The sequence below is a fragment of the Hyperolius riggenbachi genome, chromosome 7, assembly GCF_040937935.1.
Source record: "Hyperolius riggenbachi isolate aHypRig1 chromosome 7, aHypRig1.pri, whole genome shotgun sequence".
Lineage (NCBI taxonomy): Eukaryota > Metazoa > Chordata > Amphibia > Anura > Hyperoliidae > Hyperolius > Hyperolius riggenbachi.
The window spans coordinates 156,424,658-156,447,942 of NC_090652.1; the positions used below are offsets into that span (position 1 = coordinate 156,424,658).

The 23,285-nt window shown below is 43.1% G+C and overlaps 1 protein-coding gene and 1 long non-coding RNA gene across 2 annotated transcripts in view; both read left to right on the forward strand.

Annotated features, from left to right (window-relative positions):
* LOC137525698 (uncharacterized) overlaps positions 1-6,546 on the forward strand; it is a 14,040-nt gene extending 7,494 nt beyond the window's left edge. Inside the window, exon 2 of the long non-coding RNA XR_011022979.1 lies at positions 6,358-6,546. This is a non-coding gene — a long non-coding RNA (uncharacterized lncRNA). The remainder of the gene's footprint in view (positions 1-6,357) is intronic.
* An 8,168-nt stretch (positions 6,547-14,714) lies between these two features.
* On the forward strand, positions 14,715-20,064 carry LOC137526119 (gastrula zinc finger protein XlCGF7.1-like). Its single transcript, XM_068247338.1, has 4 exons — positions 14,715-14,718; positions 14,827-14,917; positions 18,443-18,518; positions 19,732-20,064. Exons 1-4 carry the CDS (start codon positions 14,715-14,717, stop codon positions 20,062-20,064), a joined length of 504 nt encoding a protein of 167 aa, XP_068103439.1.
* The last annotated feature ends 3,221 nt before the right edge of the window (positions 20,065-23,285 follow it).

Consider the following 23,285-nt stretch of genomic DNA (forward strand, 5'->3'; position numbering starts at 1 on the left):
CTATGCTGCAGGCACATATACCTGGCTAACCTTTGCTGCAGGCACATATACCTGGCTAACCTATGCTGCAAGCACACATACCTGGCTAACCTATGCTGCAGGCACATATACCTGGCTAACCTATGCTGCAGGCACATATACCTGGCTAACCTACGCTGCAGGCACACATACCTGGCTAACCTACGCTGCAGGCAAACACATACCTGGCTAACCTATGCTGCAGGCACATATACCTGGCTAACCTATGCTGCAGGCACATATACCTGGCTAACCTATGCTGCAGGCACATATACCTGGCTAACCTATGCTGCAGGCACATATACCTGGCTAACCTATGCTGCAGGCACATATACCTGGCTAACCTATGCTGCAGGCACATATACCTGGCTAACCTTTGCTGCAGGCACATATACCTTGGCTAACCCTATGCTGCAGGCACATATACCTGGCTAACCTATCGCTGCAGGCACATCATACCTGGCTAACCTACGCTGCAGGCACACATACCTGGCTAACCTACGCTGCAGGCACATCATACCTGGCTAACCTATGCTGCAGGCACATATACCTGGCTAACCTATGCTGCAGGCACTATACCTGGCTAACCTATGCTGCAGGCACATATACCTGGCTAACCTATGCTGCAGGCACATATACCTGGCTAACCTATGCTGCAGGCACATATACCTGGCTAACCTATGCTGCAGGCACATATACCTGGCTAACCTATGCTGCAGGCACAATACCTGGCTAACCTATGCTGCAGGCACATATACCTGGCTAACCTACGCTGCAGGCACACATACCTGGCTAACCTACGCTGCAGGCACACATACCTGGCTAACCTACGCTGCAGGCACACATACCTGGCTAACCTATGCTGCAGGCACATATACCTGGCTAACCTATGCTGCAGGCACATATACCTTGGCTAACCTATGCTGCAGGCACATATACCTGGCTAACCTATGCTGCAGGCACATATACCTGGCTAACCTATGCTGCAGGCACATATACCTGGCTAACCTATGCTGCAGGCACATATACCTGGCTAACCTATGCTGCAGGCACATATACCTGGCTAACCTATGCTGCAGGCACATATACCTGGCTAACCTATGCTGCAGGCACATATACCTGGCTAACCTATGCTGCAGGCACATATACCTGGCTAACCTATGCTGCAGGCACATATACCTGGCTAACCTATGCTGCAGGCACATATACCTGGCTAACCTATGCTGCAGGCACATATACCTGGCTAACCTATGCTGCAGGCACATATACCTGGCTAACCTATGCTGCAGGCACATATACCTGGCTAACCTATGCTTGCAGGCACATATACCTGGCTAACCTATGCTGCAGGCACATATACCTGGCTAACCTATGCTGCAGGCACATATACCTGGCTAACCTATGCTGCAGGCACATATACCTGGCTAACCTATGCTGCAGGCACATATACCTGGCTGACCTATACTGACACATTCCTGGCTAAACTTACGCTGGATGCACATATACCTGGCTAACCTATACTGACACATTCCTGGCTAACCTATACTGCAGACACATATACCTGGCTAACCTATGCTGCAGGCACATATACCTGGCTAACCTATACTGACACATTCCTGGCTAACCTACGCTGCAGGCACATATACCTGGCAAACCTATACTGCAGGCACATATACCTGGCTAACCTATACTGACACCTTCCTGGCTAACCTATACTGCAGGCACATATACCTGGCTAACCTATACTGCAGGCACATATACCTGGCTAACCTATACTGCAGGCACATATGCCTGGCTAACCTATACTGCTGGCACATATACCTGGCTAACCTACGCTGCAGGCACATATACCTGGCTAACCTACGCTGCAGGCACATATACCTGGCTAACCTACGCTGCAGGCACATAAACCTGGCTAACCTACGCTGCAGGCACATATGCCTGGCTACCCTACGCTGCAGGCACATATACCTGGCTAACCTACGCTGCAGGCACACATACCTGGCTAACCTACGCTGCAGGCACACATACCTGGCTAACCTACGCTGCAGGCACACATACCTGGCTAACCTATACTGCAGGCACATATACCTGGCTAACCTACGCTGCAGACACACATACCTGGCTAACCTACGCTGCAGGCACATATACCTGGCTAACCTACGCTGCAGGCACATATACCTGGCTGACCTACACTGACACATTCCTGGCTAACCTACACTGGATGCACATATACCTGGCTAACCTATACTGCACATATACCTGGCTAACCTATACTGACACATTCCTGGCTAACCTACGCTGCAGGCACATATACCTGGCAAACCTATACTGCAGGCACATATACCTGGCAAGCCTATACTGCAGGCACATATACCTGGCTAACCTATACTGACACCTTCCTGGCTAACCTATACTGCAGGCACATATACCCGGCTAACCTATACTGCAGGCACATATACCTGGCTAACCTATACTGCAGGCACATATACCTGGCTAACCTATGCTGCAGGCACATATACCTGGCTAACCTACGCTGCAGGCACATATACCTGGCTAACCTACGCTGCAGGCACATATACCTGGCTAACCTACGCTGCAGGCACATATACCTGGCTACCCTATGCTGCAGGCACATATACCTGGCTAACCTACGCTGCAGGCACACATACCTGGCTAACCTACGCTGCAGGCACACATACCTGGCTAACCTACGCTGCAGGCACATATACCTGGCTAACCTACGCTGCAGGCACATATACCTGGCTAACCTACGCTGCAGGCACACATACCTGGCTAACCTACGCTGCAGGCACACATACCTGGCTAACCTACGCTGCAGGCACACATACCTGGCTAACCTATGCTGCAGGCACATATACCTGGCTAATCTATGCTCCAAGCACATATACCTGGCTAACCTATACTGCAGGCACATATGCCTGGCTAACCTATACTGCAGGCACATATGCCTGGCTAACCTATACTGCAGGCACATATGCCTGGCTTACCTATACTGCAGGCACATATGCCTGGCTAACCTATACTGCAGGCACATATGCCTGGCTAACCTATACTGCAGGCACATATGCCTGGCTAACCTACGCTGCAGGCACATATACCTGGCTAACCTACGCTGCAGGCACATATACCTGGCTAACCTACGCTGCAGGCACATATACCTGGCTAACCTACGCTGCAGGCACACATACCTGGCTAACCTATGCTGCAGGCACATATACCTGGCTAACCTACGCTGCAGGCACATATACTTGGCTAACCTACGCTGCAGGCACATATACCTGGCTAACCTATACTGCAGGCACATATACCTGGCTAACCTATACTGACACCTTCCTGGCTAACCTATACTGCAGGCACATATACCTGGCTAACCTATGCTGCAGGCACATCTACCTGGCTAACCTATGCTGCAGGCACATCTACCTGGCTAACCTATGCTGCAGGCACATCTACCTGGCTAACCTACGCTGCAGGCACATATACCTGGCTAACCTACGCTGCAGGCACATATACCTGGCTAACCTACGCTGCAGGCACATATACCTGGCTAACCTACGCTGCAGGCACATCTACCTGGCTAACCTACGCTGCAGGCACATCTACCTGGCTAACCTACGCTGCAGGCACATCTACCTGGCTAACCTACGCTGCAGGCACATCTACCTGGCTAACCTACGCTGCAGGCACATCTACCTGGCTAACCTACGCTGCAGGCACATCTACCTGGCTAACCTACGCTGCAGGCACATCTACCTGGCTAACGTACGCTGCAGGCACATCTACCTGGTTAACCTACGCTGCAGGCACATCTACCTGGCTAACCTACGCTGCAGGCACATATACCTGGCTGACCTACGCTGCAGGCACATATACCTGGCTGACCTACGCTGCAGGCACATATACCTGGCTGACCTACGCTGCAGGCACATATACCTGGCTGACCTACGCTGCAGGCACATATACTTGGTTAACCTATACTTACACATTCCTGACTAACCTACGCTGCAGGCACATGTTACCTGGCTAACCTACTCGGGGGGGGGGGGGGGGGGGGGTGTGCTTAGGATTTTAGACGTTGGTAGATCTCCTGGCCTCGGCAAATTTTAAAGTATATCGCGAGCCGAAAAAGTGTGGGCACCCCTGCTCTATGGAATTCAGAGCTTTACCTCTCCGTAGGCGAGTATGCAGCATTTTTCTTTTGTGGCTCACTTTACCATTTGAAAGGAGTAAAATGGCACAAGTGCATTGACGTTGATCAGGGCTCAATTTGACATTTTCAAGTACTGTAAAAGCAAGTGTCCAGGTTGGTTTTTTTTCCCCAAAAGCTGTGCAATTTTTTTTCACAAGCTTTCAGACCCTAAAAATCATCCCACTAGATAGATCTGTGGCAGCCCTGCACATTTACACAGCTTCCATGGATCCAACTCAGGATTACTGCTCTGAGCTGCGGATTTCCGTCCTGAGCCTGACTCAGGGTTACCGCTAAGGAGGTTAACATATATACATAGATTAGTAGAGCTTCACAATCGTATATTGTACACCTGGATTTTTTTTTCTCTTGCTACACCAGGACTATATTATAAAATATCAATGGCCACTAGAGGGAGATGCTCGACAAATCAGATGTGTAAAGATCGTAATGCAAATAAAATATGAACTGCAAGCTGTTCCCTGGAAAGTGGTTTCTGTAGCTCAAAATGTGCACTGTATTTGCTTTGATAATATAGATCTTAGTTCATAAATAAGGCCCACGTTTGTATAAAATGTAGTTTTCTTTTTACTGCTCTTAGTAGAAAAATACTGAAGTAGCAGAAGCCACCATGAGGCATAAAAATGTCATTTTACACTTAGTACCACTCTTCATGCTGGTCTCTTCCACATACCTGCTGAGTTTACATTGATGCACCCTTCCCAGGAGCTGCATCTAGGCACACCTGTTGGTGCACACATCAGCACTTGAGGCATGTTGGGTTACAGAGCCCAGGATAGGTGTGGAGTGGTGTTTGGCCTCTGCGGTGCTTTACTTTACCAGTAAAGTAGCTCATTGACCATCCATACTCGCCAGACTTGAGGACTGAAACAAACACTATTGTTTTGTCGATCAGTTTAAAGGGAACCTAAACTGAGAAGGATATGGATTTTTCCTTTTAAAATAATACCAGTTGCCTGACTCTCCTGCTGATCCTGTTACACTTTTAGCCACAGCCCCTCAACAAGCATGCAGGTCAGGTGCTCTGACTGACATCAGACTGGATTAGCTGCATGCTTGTTTCAGGTGTGTGATGCAACTATTACTGTAGCCAGAGATATTAGGACTGCCAGGCAACTGGTATTGTTTAAATGGAGACATTCATATCCCCTCTGTTAATGCTCCCTTTAAAGAGACACTGAAGCGAAAAAAAATGATATTATGATTTGTATGTGTAGCACAGCTAAGAAATAAAACATTAAGATCAGATACATCAGTGTAATTGTTTCCAGTACAGGAAGAGTTAAGAAACTCCAGTTGTTATCGCTATGCAAACAAGCCATTAAGCTCTCCGACTAAGTTAGTCCTGGAGAGGGCTGTTATCTGACTTTTATTATCTCAACTGTTCCTGGACTATTTACTTTTCCTCTGCTAGAGGAGAGGTCATTACTTCAGACTGCTCTGAAAGACTCATTTTGAATGCTGAGTGTTGTGTAATCTGCACATATTATAGAATGATGCAATGTTAGAAAAAACACTATATACCTGAAAATAAAAGTATGCGAATATTTTCTTTGCTGCTAATCTTCTAGTAATTATTCATAGTACACAACCAATTCACTATATCATATTTTTGTTTTTTGCTTCAGTGTCTTTAAAGAGACTCTGTAATAAAATGTTCAGCCTTATTTCTTCTATCCTATAAGTTCCTATACCTGTTCAAATGTGGTCTGGCTTACTGCAGCCTTTCCTAGTTGCACAGTGGCTGTATTATCTCTGTTATATAATCTAATCTTCTTTCCTCTGACAGTTTTGTCGGGCTCAGGCAGGAATGTGCTGCTCTGCTTGTGATAGGATAGAAGCTATACACACCCTCTCCACGCCCCCTGCAGGCTCTGTGCGAGTCAGACTGAGCTCCTCTCAGCCTAGTACAAGCCAGGATCGCAGCAGGGAGTGGCAGAAACAGCACAGATCGGCCCAGGAGAACATAATCAATAGAATGGTCTGCTTTTTATTGTAAGAATTTTAGAGTTCAGATTCTCTTTAAAGTGATGTTAGAATATGCAACATACAGGTTTTCCTGGTGTGTCCTCTCTTGACTGGTGTTTCTATTTCTTTCCTTACAGACACTCTTCGCCGGCTACACAGACAACTTAATCAGAGTCTGGCAAGTGACTATTGGAACCCACTAAGACTTTTATATCATGGAAAACGCCTCTGCTCTTTTACCAACAGAGACTGCTTGTGCAGTGTGGAGTCATCTTTGTAATGCCAACATTTTGACTCTTCAATAAAGTTGCTATAAAACAACAAAACCCTGTGTTGCCAGTTGGTGATGTGACCATATCTGCTAAAGCAAATTTAGTGGTCTAGCTTTGACTTTCTCAGCACACCAAGATCTGCTGTGGCTTTTAGGGGTAATTATTGGTTGGAATGGGCAATGAAATGCAAATAAGTCTGAGTTGATGCAGGATTATGAAAATGTATGCAGTTTGAAACCTGGACCAATCTAAACCCATCAAAAGAAAACAAAGAGTTGCGGTCAATGGATCGTACTCAAAACGGGAGAATGTTAGCAGTGGGGTACCACAGGGGTCTGTTCTGGGTCCAGTGCTCTTCAATTTATTTATTAATGACCTAGTAGATGCAGTAGTGAGCAATGTTGCTATCTTTGCAGATGATACAAAATTGTGCAGAATCATCAACTCTCAGGAAGATAGCGTCATATTGCAACAGGATCTGGATAGGATGGCTATATGGGCACAGACATGGCAGAAGAAATTCTATGTTGAAAAATGTAAAGTCATGCATTTTGGTCGTACCAATGGTCTAGCACCATACAAAATAAATGGGATACAGTTGGGGACATCAAACTTGGAGAAGGACTTAGGAGTACTCATAGACAACAAGTTAAATAATCGTACTCCATGCCAAGCCGCTGCAGCCAAAGCTAACAAAATTTTGGGATGCATTAAAAGGGAAATAAAAACTTGAGATGCTAGCATAATATTGCCCCTGTTTAACTCTCTAGTAAGGCCACATCTGGAATATGGAATTCAGTTCTGGGCACCACATTACAAAAAAAAGATATTGCAGTTTTAGAGCAGGTGCAGAGACGAGCAACAAAATTGACACATGGGATGGAAGGTCTCACTTACCAAGAAAGGTTAGATAAACTGGGTTTATTTAGTCTAGAGAAAAGACGCCTTAGAGGGGATCTAATTAACATGTATAAATACATAAGAGGGCAATATAATAGCTTGGCGGATGAGCTTTTTGTCCCTAGGCCTTCTCAAAGGACTAGAGGACATGATCTGCGCATGGAGGAAAAACGTTTTAGCCATTTATTTAGGAAAGGGTTCTTTACAGTAAGAGTGATTAAGATGTGGAATGCATTGCCACAGGAAGTCGTTATGGCAAACTCTATACCTGCATTTAAAAGGGGCTTAGATGCTTTCCTTGCGTTGAAAGACGTCCATGGCTACAATTACTAGGTAATGCCTAATGATGTTGATCCAGGGATTTTATCTGATTGCCATCTGGAGTCGGGAAGGAATTTTTCCCTTTTGGGGCTAATTGGACCATGCGTTGTAAGGGGTTTTTTTTCGCCTTCCTCTGGACCAACAGGGAAATGTGAGGGAGCAGGCTGGTGTTGTTCTTTATACTGGTTGAACTTGATGGACGTATGTCTTTTTTCAACCAAAATAACTATGTAACTATGTAAAATGGAATTTGATGTCTGTTTTTAAGATGCATATATTTGAAATCAGAATTTGCATAATCATGCATCAACCTATTGACTCATTTCTAGTTTAGGGGAAAAAAAAAAATTCTGTCATTATCAGTTACCAATTTAATAAGAGCTGACCACGTCTCCAAGATGTAAAGAGGGGCTTTGGGAAATCATCTGATTTTTCTGCTCAATGCACAAAAATGTAAAAAAAAAAAAAGCAATTGTATTACATTCACCAGAGTTCAGTGATACTGTGATATGTGATATGTGGCTGGATGGTGTACTGGTTAAGGGCTCTGCCTCTGACATGGGAGACCTGGGTTCGAAACTCGGCTCTGCCTGTTCAGTAAGCCAGTAATTCAGTAAGGAGTTCATTGGGCAAGACTCCCTAACACTGCTACTGCCTACTGAGTGCGCTCTAGTGGCTGCCTCGCAAGCGCTTTGAGTCCGACAGGAGAAAGGCGCTATACAAATACTGCCATTATTATTATTATTACATTAAACAAGTTACAGCTTGTCTAAAATTACTCTTAAGTAAACAGGTGGATTTGAGTGTTAACCCATGTAACCACTGTCGGCTCCTGTACCAGTTCTGCTTGATTTTTCAGATGCCCTTTGCTCATGAAATCAGTTAAGTTGTAGTCATTACTCCAAATGTAATATCGAATTAACATATACAGCAGTACTATACTCTGCACAACATCCTCAGATTCACAACAGCCATGCAGGAAGGACATAGGTAAAGTGCACATATAATGCAGAGGTGTTTATTACCTGCAAAGCTGGTTCAGGTTGTGCATGAAGAATGTGTAATAGAGGAAGACCCTCATCCTCCTGCACTTGACTCTTAGGCCCAGTGCACGCCAAAAACCTCTAGCAGATCTGCTTAACGCTAGAGATTTTTGAAGCAGATTTCAGAGCGATTTTAGGGATGTTTTCTAAACATGCCTAGCGTTCTTAGAGCGTTTTTGTTTAGCACATTTCAAATATTGTTACAGTAAAGTTGTTACTGAACAGCTTCTGTAACAAAAACGCCTGGAAAACCGCTCTGATCTAGCGTTTTTCAGAGCGGTTTTCCACTTTCGTATACTTAACATTAAGGCAGAAACGCCTCAGAAATCTAAAAAATGCGGCATCCCCCAGGATTGCGTTTGTGGAAAAAAACGATCCGCTCTGGTGTGCACCATCCCATTCACTTTCATTAGCCAAGCGCTTTTCCCCCTGAAAGAGTCTTAAAAATCTCTCCAGAACTGCTCTGGTGTGCACCAGCCCTTAGATGTACCCACAGTTAGCTTGCCTAGGGCCTGATAATGTTCCTTGTTACTGTCTGCACACTGCGGGTAATCTAACCAAGGATACGTTTTTTGATTTCTATTTAACAGCTACTCAATAACTTGCGCTATTGTTGAAGTGCAACTTTAAAGAAAATCTGTAACAAATAAAAACTTCCCTTGGGGGTACTCACCTTGGGTGGGGGAAGCCTCCGGATCCTATGCAGGCTTCCTCTGTCCTCCTCGGTCTCACGGTGGCGGCGAAAATCCTCCCGGAGAGGCGGCGATGTAATTATTTACCTTTTGGCTCCAGCGCAGGCGCAGTATCCGCTCCTTCCCACAAAGATAGGCGGAAATAGCCGATCTCCGTCGGGCCGCTCTACTGCGCAGGCGCAAGTCTGCAACAGCGCCCCCGCTGGAGCCTGGAAAGTTAAATATTGAACAGGCTTTCGGGTCTGTCGGGCCGCTGTTCGGAGGGCTGCAGCGAGACCCCTGTGGGACAGGACGGGGGAAGCCTCATTAGGATCCGGAGGCTGCCCCCTCCCCAGGTGAGTACCCCCAGGGGATGTTTTTCTTGTTACAGTGACTCTTTAAGCATTAGTATACCTGCCCCCCCCCCCCCAACACATTGTCTATTTAAGATCACTGGAACCCTGAATCAACTGGGTTCTGGTGCATAGGTAATGCAGAGGCCTTTTTCTGGTAGGTTGCAGGGCTACACGCCAGAACCTAGCTGATGTGGAGTTCTGGTGAAAATGTTCTTATTCAGATATGCCAGGACATTCACATTACACTGTTGGCTATCCTGGTTTGTCATTGCCAGAGTGTCAGATTCAAGGCCAAAGGCATTTACCTAAGCTTTGGCAGTGTTGAAATTCCTTTTATGTTGAATACTTTCAGGCTAGGTTCACAGTGGGGAGTTGGGTTCACTGTATTACAGGAAAGCAACGAAAGCCGCACTGTCTCTTATGCGACCTTTAGGTAGGATATGGTGAAGCATATAGTCAATGAAAAGTATGCTTCACTGCCTCTGTGCAGGAACGCACTGCATACAGTGTTGGATCCCAATGCACTGCGAATTTTACATACTGTATACTCACTATTGCAGTGCGACTTTGTGTGAAGATGCCCCAATAAAGTCGCACCACAATGTCCCACCACAATATCCGGCTGTGAACCTAGCCTCAGTCACCAAAATGGTTATATGCAAATTAGGTGTTGAGGAGTCTGTCGTGGTATGATAAAAGGTGGCCACTAATGATCCAATCTTTTTCATCCAAGCTTACCAAATCTATGTAGTAGAAGGGTAAACTGAGTGAATATAGTGAATGGATAATTTAGGCAGTGCCCTTATAGTACATCGAAATGGTAAGATTGGATGAAAAAGGTTGGATCATTAGTGGGCATCTAAACTGAGGAGTCGGATGAGCACAGTGCAATACAGGAAATGATGCAAGCTTTTGGGCATCACTCAAAGAACTACAAGCCGTACAATATTGTGCAGTGTCCTCTTTCTGACCCCTCCCCATTCTAGCCTTCTCTGGCTGGTTCCCAGTGGAAACTGAGTAATGCTGGGAATACACGATGAGATTTTTCAGTCAATTTACTGTCCGATCTTTTGATCGATTTTCCAGTCTTTCTTATCTTCTCAATTTCCATTCACTTCTATGAGAAATCGATCAGAAAAACTATCAAAAATCAGATCCGTCATGTCGGAAATTATCCTTTAAATTGCATCTCCAATTTGATGCAATTTTTTTTTTTTTTCCTGCACGTCTTCTTCCTGTGTTGCTGGCATCCAGTAAAATGGTGACTTGCAATGTAAAAGAAGCCTTACTGCTGTCATAGGGAAAACCCTTCTCTCATCTCACACTAAAAATAAAATCATTCACCCCAGTAAACCTGTACTCAGGATTCATCATTTTCAAACAAATGGGAATAATGTGATACATTTTTCAGGTATTTGGCAGATGAAATTCAGCAATCTTCATTCTGCAAATGTCATTAAAGTGGATCTGAGATGAAAAACTAAAACAAGTAACTTGTCTATATATCTCATCTAAAGTTTAGATAGTTTACACAGCAAATCTTGCTGCAAACAGCTTCAATAGAATATGATTATTTCTTCCTGTGATACAACAGCAGCCATTTTGATTGTAACCATTACACACAGGCAAGCGTATCTGCATCTTCAGCACTTAGCCTGTGAAAAAAAAACGAATCCCCCCTCCTCCTCTCTCCTCCCCTCTGCCTCTGAAATCCCTGGTTAGTAATACCTCCCCCTCCTACTGTCCAGACTGAGCTCCCATGAGCCCTTGCTACTGTCTGAAAATGCCAAGGCTCTCTGAAAAGCTGTGGGCGAGGCTTGTTTAGTTTATAATGAATTAGAGCATTAAAACAAAATCAAAAAAGTATTTGGCTTGAGGAATGCCCTATAAACGATAGGAAAGGCACACAATTATGCAATGAGTAAAAGTTCATCTTGGATACACTTTAACACAGAACTGAAGTTTTTACAAAACAAGCAGGCATTTTGTCAGTCTTGGTGTAAATGTGAAAGGGGTCATAAAAGCTTTTGCACTCTTGACTACTGAGGTGCTGCTTGTGATAGTTAGGGCTTCATTAAAGTGCAGCTCAGGCAAATAAAAATAAAGATACTGAAAATTAACCTGAGGTGAGAGGAATACGGAGGCTGCTATATTTCCTGTGAGGCTTTGTTTCCACTAGCTGAGACACGTCCTACAAGAAGTGCGACGGTACTTCCTTTTCTGTAAGTATGCTGCCAAATCCCAGAAGATGTGCAATGCACTGCTATGACTGCAATGTCGGCTGAATCACTATGGCAAGCAGTTCAGATGGTGGCAGCATTATGCCCAATAGCAGAGATTCCTAGTGCTATTTGCTTGCAGGGAACTGTGGATTCGGCCCGGTTTCCATTCTAGTGGAAATGGGCCGTTAAACAATACAAGTTGCTTGGCAGCCCTGCTGATCTCTCTAGTCAGGAGTGTCTGAATTCTGCGCCTGAAACACAAGCATGCAGCTAATCTTGTCAGATTTTTGTCTAACACCTGATCTGCATGCTTGTTCAAGATTTATAGGCCAAAGTATCAAGATGGCCATACACTACTTGATTTGGTGGCCGATCGACCATCTGATTTGATAATTACCAAAACAGATGAATTTCTGTGCCACCAAAAGCATGCCTGATCAACTATGCTACCAATTTCAGGCTGAAATTGGTCACATGAATTAATCGGACATGATGCAAAATGTTGGGACATTGTAGTAGATTTGATGTGCGGTGACGTGCATGATGCCCCTGGTGTATAAATGTGGCCCCCGCATGAGCTTGTATACGTTACCTGTTCTATGTTGCCACTGCCTGAAGGGGGGGGGGGGGGACCAGTATTCTCATTTCATTTCTTAATCTCTTCTCCCCTACTCTATCTTTTTATTACTCTTCCCCTCCTCGTCTGTTTTTATACTGTATCCACATGAACATCCATTTGGCATAGAGTTGAAATGCCATCTCATATTTATAACTCATCTGTATTAAAGGTGAAATGGAATCTGTAGCGTCCCTGTTATTCTACCACACAAAAAGCTGCGGGCCTGACAACACAGTAAGAACGCTATATGTCAAGATAATGAGAAAATGTACGTGAAGGGAGACCTCACTGGCAAGTATGGTGTGATTTGCCTTCTTAAAGAGAACCTGTAACGAAAAAAGGTTCCCCTGGGGGGTACTCGCCTCGGGAGGGGGAAGCCTCAGGGTCCCAATGAGGCTTCCCCCACCCCTGTAGCTGCAGGCAGTCCAGCGCTGGCTTCCCCGAAGTCTCCCGGAATCCTTACTCGACAAGTCTGACGAGTGCTGATTTTTTTGCCTTTCCTGGGTCCTGGGGCCACCATATACTTTCCCAATACTGGTCAGGTGAGGTTTTTGTCCAAAGTTCTAAATGCCTTGCAGTCTTTTGCAAAAGGAATGATTGTCCTTGGCGGAGACATTATTGTCCCATTATTAACCCTCGTTGACACCTCCACAGGCAAATCAGTCATACCATATAGGTCTTTACGAGCTCTCAAATTTAAATCAAATAAACTTTTTCTTATGGATGCATAGCAGCTGCTTCATCCAAGTGGGAGAGACTGCACATATTACTCTGACCCTGCTCAAAAATACTCCAGGTTGGGTTAGTTATTCTTTACACAAGCAGACCTAGATTAGGTAGGGAAAGCTTCTATTGGCAATATTGATATCTCAGATCAAGAGGCCTCTGTCATGTTCAGAATGTTGGAAAATGTTTCATGATTGGAAAAGCCTTTGGAGACGAGGAGGTTTGGGTGCAGCCGGACACCACCATAGGCCATAATTGGAATGAGGGCTATAGCAGCGAAACACTGAGTAACTTCGGCGCCATCACAAGATGGAGCAGAAGTTACATTTTAAAACACTATGAGGCACCTTCCAGCAATAGCTAGAAGCCGATTTATATCATTCCCCACTATCCACTTGGACCTAGAGGGGGAATAGTAATTAACGTCGCCAGAAGCTTGTGCAGCAGCAGGATAACCCATACCAGCTGTATCCTGCGCCACAGTCTCCCGGGGGCCATTACATAGGTACTCTTTGGAGTCACCTACAAACGCACACAGGTGAGAAGCCGTATTCATATTCAGAGGGTGGGAAATATTTTACTCAGAATGGAAACCTTCATACACCCATGAAAATATACACTGGGAAGGGGTCTCTTTCATGTTCAGGGTGTGGGAAAGTTTTCTATGACAGAGGAAACTTTATAGACACTAAAAAATGCACACAGGTAGCAGACCGTATTCATGTTCAGACTTTTGTAAAGCATATGATAAGACACACAGGTAAGAGGCCTCTGTCTTGGTCAGAATGTGGGAAAACTTTACATGATAGAAATCAGAGACACCTAAAAACTCACACAGGTGGGTAACCTTATTCATTTTCAGAGTGTGGGAAATGATTTACTCAGAATGGAAACCTTCATGGACATGTGAGAATACACACCAGGGAGCGGAATTTTTGAAGTTCAGAGTGCGGGAAAGATTTCTATGACAGAGGAAACTTTCATAGAAACCAAAAGACTCACACAGGTGATAGACCATATTCATGTTCAGACTTTTATAAAGCACATGAGAAGACAAACATGTCAAGTTTTCCCACATTCTAACCATGACAGAGACCTCTTACCTGATAGAAAGAGCCTTCAGAGACACCTAAAAAAACCTCACACAGGCGAGAAGCTCTATTCATGTTCAGAGTGTGGGAAATGTTTTACTCAAAAAGAAAACCTTATCAGACAAATGAAAATACACTTTGGGGAGGAGACTTTTTCCTGTTCAGAGTGTGGGAAAGATTTCCATGACAGAGGGAACTTTCATAGACACCAAAAAACTCACACAGGTGACAGACCATATTCATGTTGAAACTTTTGTTAAGCACATAAGACACATGGGTAAGAGACCTCTATCATGTTCAGAGTGTGGGAAAACTTTACATGACAGAAATAGCCTTCAGAGACACCTAAAAACTCACACAGGTGAGAAACTTTATTAATGTTCAGAGGGTGGGAAATGTTTTACTCAGAATGGAAACCTTACTAGACACATGAGAATACACACTGGGGAGCGGCCTTTTTCCTATTCAGAGTGCAGGTAAGATTTTTATGACAGAGGAAACATTCATAAATACCAAGAGACTCACACAGATGACAGATTGTATTCATGTTCAAACTTTTGTAAAGCACATAAGACACAGAGGTAAGAGGCCTCTGTCGTTCAGAATGTGGGAAAACTTGTCATAATAGAAAGAGCCTTCAGAAACACCTAAGAAAACTCACACAGGTGAGAAGCTGTATTCAAGTTTAGAGTGTGGGATATGTTTTACCCAGAATGGAAACCTTATCAGACAAATGAAAATACACTCTGGGGAGGAGACTTTTTCATGTTCAACTTTTATAGACACCAAAAAACTCACACAGGTGACAGACCTTATTCATGTTCAGACTTTTGTAAAGCACATGATGACACATAGAGGTAAGTTCAGAATGTGGGAAAACGTTTCATGATTAAACATGAATAAGGTTTCTCACCTGTGTGAGTTTTTGTAGGTGTCACTGAAGGCTCTTTCTGAGGGTGGGAATGTTTTATTCAAAGTGGAAACCTTAATTGACACATGAGAATACACATTGGGGCGTGGCCTTTTTCATGTTCAGAGTGTGGGAAACAGTTTACTCAGAATGGAAACGTTATCAGACAAATGAAAATACACTCTGGGGAGGAGAGTTTTTCATGTTCAGAGTGGGGAAAAGATTTCTACAACAGATGAAACTTTTTAGACACCAAACAACTCACACAGGTGACAGACCGTATTCATGTTCAAAGATAAAATACATATATCCAGGCACATCACATCTAGTTAGGACATTAAATAAGTTAAGGAAAGGAAGGTGCTGAAGGGGGTGTGGCTAGAAAACAGCAAAAATCTATTAACCCTTCGCACTCTTGCATGCAAATGTTCAAACAAATGCATTCACAGATTTACTCATCCAGGCACAACTGTTATCCCTACAGCTAAGTTAAAAGCCGGGGTCTTAGTTCACAGAAGAATGCATTCTTATGCTTAGTCACCTATACTGCGCAGAAGTACCCAGGTAAACATAGGTGTCCTAACTCTAGCCCTGTAAGATGCATAGTGCAGACATGCAAACACATTCATTGCATCAAACCTATCAATGGATTAGGAGCACACATCCTGATGTCCTCTCCTGGGACAGACAGTGCATCTTACCAATCGCACAAGGGAGCTAACGTTATACACCCCCTTCAGCACCTCCCTTTCCTTTGCTTATTTAACCTATTTTGGTTCCTGGACGTAGTTTCTACGACCAGGAACCATGCGCGCTACCGCGCGCTCCCGCGGTTGATCGCGCGCGTGCACGCGCACTCCCTGCCGCGGATTCGGTAGCCAGGGAATCAATGTATCAGGCCACGGTGCCCGATCATTGATTCCTCTCCCCCGCTGAAAAAGCGACAGCTTCTCTCAGAAGCTGCGCCTTTTCTGGCCGTTCCCTTCCCGATGCGTCACTGTAAGCGTATGTTACGCTTAGAGTGACGTCATGTAAACAAACTCATGGCCGCCATCTCGTGGCCAAAAAGTAATACTACACCTGTAAAAGAAAAAAATTTAAAATTAACACACATTTACATTATAAATCTATTGTTTACCTCCCACCCTCCCAAAACTACCCAAATAACATGTTTACAATAAAAAAAAACATGTAAATATTTACCTAAGGGTCTAAACTTTTTAAATATCAATGTAAAGATGAAATATTTCTATATTTTTTTTATTTTAAACTTGTAAATAGTGATAGATGCAAAACGGAAAAAATGCACCTTTATTTCCAAATAAAATATTGTCGCCATACATTGTGATAGGGACATAATTTTAACAGTGTTATTACCGGGACATATGGGCAAATACAATACGTGAGTTTTAATTATGGAGGCATGTATTATTTTAAAACTATAATGGCTGAAAACTGAGAAACAATGAATTTTTTCCGTTTTTTCTTATTCTTCCTGTCAAAATGCATTTACAGTAAAGTGGCTCTTAGCAAAATGTACCCCCCAAAGAAAGCCTAATTGGTGGCGGAAAAAAACAAGATATCGATCAGTGCAGTGTGATAAGTAGTGATAAAGTTATAGGCTAATAAATGGGAGGTGAACATTTCTCACGTGAAAACGACGGAACCTGAATGGGTTAATGTCCTAACTAGATGTGATGTGCCTGGATATATGTATTTTATTCTTATTACTGACCCCTGTGGCTAGGGTCTAATCCAGTGCACTCCCTCCTCCCCTGTATGTGTTTGTCAGCATGCACACAGCTTATGCTGGTGTATGTGCATGGTGCACATGGATACATTGCGTTAGCTCCCTTGTGCGATTGGTAAGATGCACTATCTGTCCCAGGAGAGGACGTCAGGATGTGTGCTCCTAATACATTGATAGGTTTGATGCAATGAATGTGTTTGCATGTCTGCACTATGCATGTTACAGGGCTAGAGTTAGGACACCTATGTTTACCTGGGTACTTCTGCGCAGTATAGGTGACTAAGCATAAGAATGCATTCTTCTGTGAACTAAGACCCCGGCTTTTAACTTAGCTGTAGGGATAACAGTTGTGCCTGGATGAGTAAATCTGTGAATGCATTTGTTTGAACATTTGCATGCGAGAGTGCGAAGGGTTAATAGATTTTTGCCGTATTCATGTTCAGACTTTTGTAAAGCACATGATGTGACACACAGGTAAGAGTCCTCTGTCGTTCAGAATGTTGGAAAACGTTTCATGATTGAACATAAATAAGGTTTCTCACCTGTGTGAGTTTTTGTAGGTGTCACGGAAGGCTCTTTCTGAGGGTGGGAATGTTTTACTCAGAATGGAAACCTTAATAGACACATGCGAATACACATTGGGGCGTGGCCTTTTTCATGGTCAGAGTGTGGGAAAGTTTTCTATGACAGAGGAAACTTTCATAGACACCAACAGACCCACACAGGTGACAAATCCTGTTCATGTTCAAACTTTTGTAAAGCACATGATAGTACAAACAGGTAAGAAGCCTCTGTCATGTTCAGAATGTGGGAAATTTTTACATGATAGACAGAGCCTTCAGAGACACCTAAAAATTCATACATGTGAGAAGCCTTACAAGCCTGATGGAGAGGACATCAGGATGTGTGCTCCTAATCCATTGATAGGTTTGATGCAATGAATGTGTTTGCATGTCTGCACTATGCATGTTACAGGGCTAGAGTTAGGACACCTATGTTTACCTGGGTACTTCTGCGCAGTATAGGTGACTAAGCATAAGAATGCATTCTTCTGTGAACTAAGACCCCGGCTTTTAACTTAGCTGTAGGGATAACAGTTGTGCCTGGATGAGTAAATCTGTGAATGCATTTGTTTGAACATTTGCATGCGAGAGTGCGAAGGGTTAATAGATTTTTGCTGTTTTCTAGCCACACCCCCTTCAGCACCTCCCTTTCCTTAACTTATGTAATGTCCTAACTAGATGTGATGTGCCTGGATATATGTATTTTATCTTTGAACATGAATACGGTCTGTCACCTGTGTGAGTTGTTTGGTGTCTATAAAAGTTTCATCTGTTGTAGAAATCTTTTCCCCACTCTGAACATGAAATCAGAGTGTGGGAAATTATTTACTCAGAATGAAAACCATCTTGGACACGTGAGAAAACACACTGGGGAGAAGCCTTTTTGAAGTTTAGAGTGCAGGAAAGATTTCTATTATAAAGGAAACTTTCATAGACACCAAAAGATTCACACAAGTGACAGACAGTATTCATGTTCAGACTTGTAAAGCACATGATAAGACACATGGGTAAGAGGCCTCTGTCATGTTCAGAATGTGGGAAAACTTTACATGATAGAAAGAGCCTTCAGAGAAACCTAAAAAAACTCACACAGGTGAGAAGCTCTATTCATGTTCAGAGTGTGGGAAACGGTTTACTCAAAAAAAAACACCTTATCAGACAAATGGAAATACACTCTGGGAGGAGACTTATTCATGTTCACAGTGCGGGAAAGATTTCTATGACAAAGGAAACTTTCATAGACACCAAAAAAAAAAAACTCGCACAGGTGACAGACTGTATTCATGTTCAGACTTTTGTAAAGCACATGATTAGACACATGGGTAAGAGGCCACTGTCATGTTTGGAATGTGGGAAAACTTTACGTTAGAAATAGCCTTCAGAAACACCTAAAAACTCCCACAGGTGAGAAACCTTATTTATGTTCAGAGGGTAGGAAAAGTTTTACTCAGAATGGAAACTCTACTAGCCTTTTTCCTATTCAGAGTGCGGGAAAGATTTTTATGACAGAGGAAACATTCATAAACACTAAGAGACTCACACAGGTGACAGATTGTATCCATGTTCAAACTTTTGTAAAGCACATGATAAGACACAGAGGTAAGAGGCTTCTGTCATTCAGAATGTGGGAAAACTTTTCATAATAGAAAGAGCCTTCAGAGACACCTAAGAAAACTCACACAGGTGACTTTCATGTTCAGAGTGTGGGAAATGTTTTACTCAGAATGGAAACCTTATCAGACAAATGAAAATACATTTTCACTCACTCCTTGTGAGGAGACTTTTTCATGTTCAGAGTGAATTAAACTTTTATTGACACCAAAAAACTCACACAGGTGACAGACCGTATTCATGTTCAGACTTTTGTAAAGCACATGATGACACATAGAGGTACGTTCAGAATGTGGGAAAACGTTTCATGATTAAACATGAATAAGGTTTCTCACCTGTGTGAGTTTTTGTAGGTGTCACTGAAGGCTCTTTCTGAGGGTGGGAATGTTTTATTCAAAGTGGAAACATTAATACACATGAGAATACACATTGGGGTGTGGCCTTTTTCATGTTCAGAGGGCGGGAAAGTTTTCTATGACAGAGGAAACTTTCATAGACACAAACAGACTCACACAGGTGACAAATCTTGTTCATGTTCACACTTTTGTAATGTACATAAGAGAAACAGGTAAGAGGCCTCTGTCATATTTGGAATGCGGGAAAACTTTACATGATAGAAAGAACCTTCAGAGACACCTAAAATCTGACATAGGTGAGAAGCCCTATTCATGTTTAGGGGGTGGGAAATGTTTTACTCAGAAAGGAAACCTTAATAGACACGAGAGAATACACACTGGGGAGCGGCATTTTGAATGTTCAGAACGTGGGAAGGATTTCTACAGTGGATGAAAGTTTTATAGACACAGAGTGTGGAAAAGTATTCTATGACAAATGCAACTTTCATAGACACCAAAAGACTCAAACAGGTGACAGATTGTAATTCATATTCAAACTTTTGTAAAGCACCTAATTACATAGTTATTTGGGTTGAAAAAAAGACATACGTCTATCAAGTTCAACCAGAAAAGAAAGTACAACACCAGCCTGCTCCCTCACATATCCCTGTTGATCCAGAGGAAGGTGAAAAACCCTTACAAGGCATAGTCCAATTAGCCCTAAAATGGAAAAAAATCCTTCCCGACTCCAGATGGCAATCAGATAAGATCCCTGGATCAACACCACTGGGCATTACCTAGTAATTATAGCCATGGATGTTTATAAATGCAGATTTAAAGTTTGCCATAACTACTTCCTGTAGCAATGCGTTCCACATCTTAATCACTCTTAGGGCCTGTTTCCACTACACGCAGATTCTGCATGCAGAAAACTGACTCCAATGAATGCCTATGGGAAATCTGCATCAGAAAAATCACTTTCAGTGGAAACAGGCCCATAGGCATTCATTGCAGTCAGTTTTCTGCATGCAGAATCTGTGTGTAATGGAAACAGGCCCTTACTGTAAAGAACCCTTTCTTAAGTAAATGGCTAAAATGTTTTGCCTCCATGTGCAGATTTTGAAGGCCTAGGGACAAAAAGCTCATACACATCCACATGATAAGACACACAGGTAAGAGGCCTCTGTCATGTTCAGAATGTGGTAAAACTTTACATGATAGAGCCTTCAGAGACACCTAAAAACTCACACAGGTGAGAAGCCTTATTCATGTTTAGAGTGTGGGAAATCATTTACTCAGAATGGAAACCTTCATGGACATATGATAATACACACTGGGGAGTGGCCTTTTTAAAGTTCAGAGTGCGGGAAAGATTTCTATGATAGAGGAAAGTTTCATAGACACCAAAAAACTCACACAGGTGACAGACCGTTTTCATGTTCAGACTTTTGTAAAGCACATGATGACACATAGAGGTACGTTCAGAATGTGGGAAAGCGTTTCATGATTGAACATGAATGAGGTTTCTCACCTGTGTGAGTTTTTGTAGGTGTCACTGAAGGCTCTTTCTGAGGGTGGGAATGTTTTATTCAAAGTGGAAACATTAATACACATGAGAATACACATTGGGGTGTGGCCTTTTTCATGTTCAGAGGGCGGGAAAGTTTTCTATGACAGAGGAAACTTTCATAGACACAAACAGACTCACAAAGGTGACAAATCTTGTTCATGTTCAAACTTTTGTAATGTACATGATAAGAGAAACAGGTAAGAGGCCTCTGTCATATTTGGAATGCGGGAAAACTTTACATGATAGAAAGAGCCTTCAGAGACACCTACAATCTCACATAGGTGAGAAGCCCTGTTCATGTTTAGGGGGTGGGAAATGTTTTACTCAGAATGGAAACCTTCATGGACATATGATAATACACACTGGGGAGTGGCCTTTTTAAAGTTCAGATTGCGGGAAAGATTTCTATGACAGAAGGAAGTTTCATAGACACCAAAAAACTCACACAGGTGACAAACAGTATTCATGTTCCGACTTTTGTGCATCACATGACAAGACACATGGGTAAGAGGCCTCAGTCATGTTCAGAATGTGGGAAAACTTTTCATGATAGAAACAGCCTTCAGAGAAACCTAAAAACTCACACAGGTGAGAAGCCTTATTCATGTTCAGAGTGTGGGAAATGTTTTACTCAGAATGGAAACCTTCATGGACCCTTGAGAATACACACTGGGGAGTGTACTTTTTCAAGTTCAGAGTGCGGGAAAGATTTCTATGATAAAGGAAAGTTTCATAGACACCAAAAAGCTTAACTTTTCAAGAGCCTTCAGACACCTCTGAAACTTACAGGTGTGAAGGGATCAGCTTTTTTCATATTCAGAGTACGGGAGGGATTTCTATGACAGAGGAAACTTTTATAGACACCAAAAGACTCACACAGGTAACAAACTGAGTTCATGTTCAGAGTGTGGGAAATGTTTTACTCAGACTGGAAACCTACCTTCATGGACACATGTAAATACACACTGGGGAGTGTCCTTTTTCAAGTTCAGAGTGCGGGAAAGATTTCTATAGCAGTTTCATAGACACCAAAAAGCTCACACAGGTGACAGACCATATTCATGTTCAGACTTTTGTAAAACACATGATAGGACACAAAGGTAAGAGGCCTCTGTCATGTTCAGAATGTGGGATATCTCAGATCATGCTCCTGTTTTTCTCCAATTGGCCTTCCCGGCTACTTGGAGCAAACAGAACCATTGGAGATTGAACCCTCAGTTGCTCACAGATGACTCAGCTTGGAGGGAGATCTCTGAGGCTTTGCACAATTATTTTAGAGAAAACACTACTGATGAGGTTTCTGGTCTAACTGTGCATCTATTTTTAAGAAAATTAATTAAAGAGATGGAGTTTTATTGGCGTGTGCTCCTGGAGTTTCTATGTTCTTCTGCAATGTTCTAACGGTGTGGGAAGCCCACAAGCCCAAAAGTTTTCTTAACTGTGAATCTAAGATTGTGGTATATCTCCTTGAGTGCCCGTGTGGACTACGATATGTGGGGTTAAGATTATACAAGATGTTGGTGATTTTTTTTTTCAACAATAATTTTTATTATTAATCAACGTCAAGAGTACAAGTGAAACGTTGTATGAAAATTCCATAAACATATGTAGATACAGTTAATGGCAACAATTCTTAGCTGAGCATAACATATAAAACAAAACCCCAAATCTAAATAAAATAAATTATATAAAAATAAAAAAATAATATTAAAATAAAATAATAATAGTAATAATAATATCATTGCACAATGCCCAACTTAGCCGAAATCTCTTTCCACAAGTAAGTAACCAAAAAAGGTAGAGAAAAAGCTTTTTATAAGCTTATTTATTTGCGAAGTGGCCTCGCCCCCCTTAACCTATTTTGGTTCCTGGACGTAGAAACTACGTCCAGGAACCATGCGCGCTACCGCGCACTCCCGCGGCCGATCGCGCGCGTGCACACGCACTCCCGGCCGCGGATTCGGTAGCCAAGGTATCAATGTATCGGGCTATGGTGCCCGATCACTGATTCCTCTCCCCCGCTGAAAAAGCGACAGCTTCTCTCGGAAGCTGCGCCTTTTCTGGCCGTTCCCTCCCCGATGAGTCACTCTAAGCGTGAGTTACGC